At 54.2% G+C, this 3,498-nt stretch overlaps 1 protein-coding gene across 1 annotated transcript in view; it reads left to right on the top strand.

Moving 5' to 3' along the window:
- The first annotated feature begins 300 nt into the window (after positions 1-300).
- The window catches only part of SLC44A2 (solute carrier family 44 member 2), an 11,622-nt gene continuing 8,424 nt past the window's right edge, over positions 301-3,498 (top strand). The window contains 6 exon segments of the mRNA XM_046685664.1: positions 301-412; positions 801-849; positions 2,238-2,311; positions 2,436-2,520; positions 3,105-3,189; positions 3,378-3,488. Coding sequence (XP_046541620.1) covers positions 376-412; positions 801-849; positions 2,238-2,311; positions 2,436-2,520; positions 3,105-3,189; positions 3,378-3,488 — 441 coding nt within the window. The 5' untranslated portion in view covers positions 301-375.

Below are 3,498 nucleotides of genomic sequence, written 5' to 3'. Positions count from 1 at the left end.
GTTTGGCGGCGAACCTCCCCGTGCTTCAGTTTCCACCCTAGAGAACGGGGGGCCACATCAGGCGCCCTTCCAGGGCGGAGAGGCGTTCCGGCTGGGGTCGCCGGGTGGGTGGGGACGCGGGCACGGGGTGCAGCGGCCGAGCTCCCGGGGTCGGGGGGAGGGCTAAATCGGGCCGCGGGTGAGTGACGGGAGCAGCTGCCGCCAGCCCGGCTCCCCTCCCTCCCTCCTCCCCGGCCCTCTGTCCGGCCGCGGGGCTGGGGCCGGTCTGACCGGTTTGGGCCGCCCCGCCCCGCTCTTCTCGGGGAGGAGCCGCCCCCGTCCGTCCCTCCCTCCCTCCACCGGACGCGTCCGACCCGAGGGCCGAGGGGGCGCGGGATGGGGGACGAGCGGCTGCACTACTACGGGAAGCACGGTAGGCAGGGTCGCCCCCCGCGGGGGCTCGGGGGCATCGCGGATCGCAGCCTGGCGCCCCCCCAGCGCGGGCAGCGTCCCTCCAAACCCCTGCACCCGGAGGGCCTGTCTCCGTCGCCCCCTCCCCGGGTCTCCTGCGGGAATCTTCTCCCCCAGATCCCACCTTGGACCCCCAGCGTCTCCACCGGGCGTCCTGCACTCAGCCGCCCGGCTGCCTCCCCTGGGGGGGCTTGGGGGTGGTCGCCTGGAGGCGGGATGAGGCAGAAAACTCCCCGAGGTCTGTCAATCTTACTCCTCCGGTGGCCAGAGACACCCCTGGGGGGCATCTGGGGGTGGGTGGTCTCCCGACTCCTTCTTGGTCCGCCCAGCTCACTCTTGGTGATTTGCAGGAACGCCACAGAAGTATGACCCCACCTTCAAGGGACCCATTTACAAGAGGTAAGGGCTTCTGGGTTCCAACAAACTAGTGATAATTATGTGTACCGATGATGAAGGGACTAATTTCCTTAATACAGAAAAAGTCCTACAAATGGATTCTTTTAATTCGGGTAAAAGATTGGAACAGATCATTTATAGAACAAGAAATACGGTAGACGATGAGGTCTGGAAAAACGCTCAAACTCACTGGAAAGTAAAGGAATGTAACTTAAAATGATAACCAAGTAGAAATTTCCCCATCACAGATTAGCAAAGGTTAAAAAGATTGACACCTATTCTACTCTGGAGTGAATTGTGGTAGTCTTTTCCAGAGGGAATTTGGAAATAGGAGTTTGGTTTTTTTTGTTTTTTTGTTTGTTTGTTTTTTGAGGAAGATTAGCCCTGAGCTAACTGCTCCCTATCCTTCTTTTTTTTTTTTTTTTTTTGCTGAGGAAGACTGGCCCCGAGCTAACATCCATGCCCATCTTCCTCTACTTTATATGTGGGATGCCTACCACAGCATGGCTTGCCAAGCGTTGCTGTGTCCGCACCCGGGATCCAAACTGGCAAACCGTGGGCCACCGAAGTGGAATGTGCACACTTAACCACTGTGCCACTGGGCGGGCCCGGAAATAGGAGTTTTTTTTTAATGTGTGTCTCTTTGTTCCAAAAGCTTAAATTCTAGGGAAAAAATTCTCCCAATAAAGCTTGCACACATGGACAAAAATCCACGATGTTGTTGCCTTTTTGGAAAAGGTGAAAACCAACGATTTGCGTGTCCCTCCCATGGAACTAGTTTGACAAGTTACAGTGTGTCCTTGGGTTGGAATATTACCCAGCTGTGAAAATGTACGAGAACCTTTCTGATTAGTGACATGGGTCCCTCTCAATATGTTAAGTGGAAAAAGCAAGACACAGAACCGTGAGTGTATCATAATCACAGCTGTGTTAACAAAAAAATTTGTTTTGAAAACATTTGTACCTAATAAATGACCCAAAGGACTCAGAGGAAGTCACTACCAGAGGTTGCTTATGTGCAGTGGCTTGTGTGGCAGAGTGACTTCTTTATTATATATGTTCCCATGTGGTTTTAATTTTTACCATGTTTGTATTGAATCTTATGATAATAAAAATAGTTTAAATTTTAAAAACCATGAACACGTAATGCTGGTAAGGATGTGGGGAGACGGGCACTCAGTCAAAAGAGAGCTGAACGTTGCTGCAACCTGCTTCGAGGACAGCGTAGCGTTAGGTATTAAAATATAAACTGCTTGTGCCCTTTGGCACAGCATTAACACCGCTCAGGAGCGCGTGTCCGCATCACATGGATGTGGGTCTGTGTGTGGGGCAGAATGGGTCCATGATACCCAGGTACCAGGCTCCATCCTGATGTTGTCCCTTGCTCCCAGGGGCTGCACAGATGTCATTTGCTGTGTGTTCCTCCTCCTGGCCATCATGGGCTACGTGGCTGTAGGCATCATAGGTGAGTGGAGGAGGGGAAGGGACTTGGGGGGTCCAGGGTGGGGGGCAAGCCACAGCCTCTGGGGCAGGAGTGGGGCTGGTGCTGAGACGTGGCAGCGCCACCGCCTCCCTGGCTCCCTCCACAGCCTGGACCCATGGGGACCCTCGAAAGGTGATCTACCCCACTGACAGCCGAGGCGAATTCTGCGGGCAGAAGGGCACAAAAAATGCGTGAGTCTGGCTCTGTGGGGCCTGGCGGGGCTGGGGAGGAGTGGACAGGAGGGTTTCGTGAGCACTGAGAAGGTTCTAGGCTTCTCCCACCTCCATCCGTCCATTAGTCCAGTCAACAGGTATGTATAAAAGTCCCATCATGCCCGAGTTTCTGTCCTAGGCCTTGGGGACACTGCACTCAACGAGACATTGCGTCTTATCCTCTGGTGGCCCATGTTTGAGGGCAGAGACAGAGCAGAGACAATGTTGCATCTGAAGTCAGGTGGTGATAAACAGTGGGTGAGGTAAAAGAGGGGCTTCAGTGCGGGCTGTGCCCCTCCCTGGCTGTGTGACCTAGGGCGAGTGTTTCCACCTCTCTGGGCCTCATTTTCCTCATCTCTAAAATGGGAATCATAACTGTCTCACACTCACGAGGCTGTCGTGATGGTTAGACAAGCCCATATGTGCACAGAGCTTAGCACAGTGCCTGGATGGAGTTGCTGCTGCTGTCATTATTACCATTATAGTTGTCGTTTTCATTAAGATATTTTTATATGGGTGGTTGAGAAGACTTGACACTTTCCATCTCCCTTCCCCAACCCCAGGAACAAATCCTTCCTGTTTTATTTCAACATCGTGAAGTGTGCCAGCCCCCTGGTCCTGCTGGAATTTCAGTGTCCCACCCCCCAGGTGACGCGTTCCCTCCCATCCTCTTCCCATTTCCGCTTTGCATCCGCAGGTCCTTTCCCCCTGTAGTGACGGCTCCTTTCCCAGCCCTTCCTCTTTCCCTGGCAAACGGGAGGTGGGACCCCCGTCCTGAGTGAGGTCGAGCGTCTGTCTCGATCCCACCCAACAACCCCTGCTTCCTGCCCCCTAAGATCTGTGTGGAGAAATGTCCCGACCGCTACCTCACCCTCCTGAGCGCTTACGGGTCCCAGGACTTCACCTACTACAAGCAGTTCTGTGTGCCCGGAGTACAGAAGAGCAAGGTGAGTGGCG

Source organism: Equus quagga, chromosome 14 (genome assembly GCF_021613505.1).
Source record: "Equus quagga isolate Etosha38 chromosome 14, UCLA_HA_Equagga_1.0, whole genome shotgun sequence".
NCBI classification, from domain to species: domain Eukaryota; kingdom Metazoa; phylum Chordata; class Mammalia; order Perissodactyla; family Equidae; genus Equus; species Equus quagga.
This window is presented reverse-complemented; position numbering and strand designations above follow the sequence as displayed.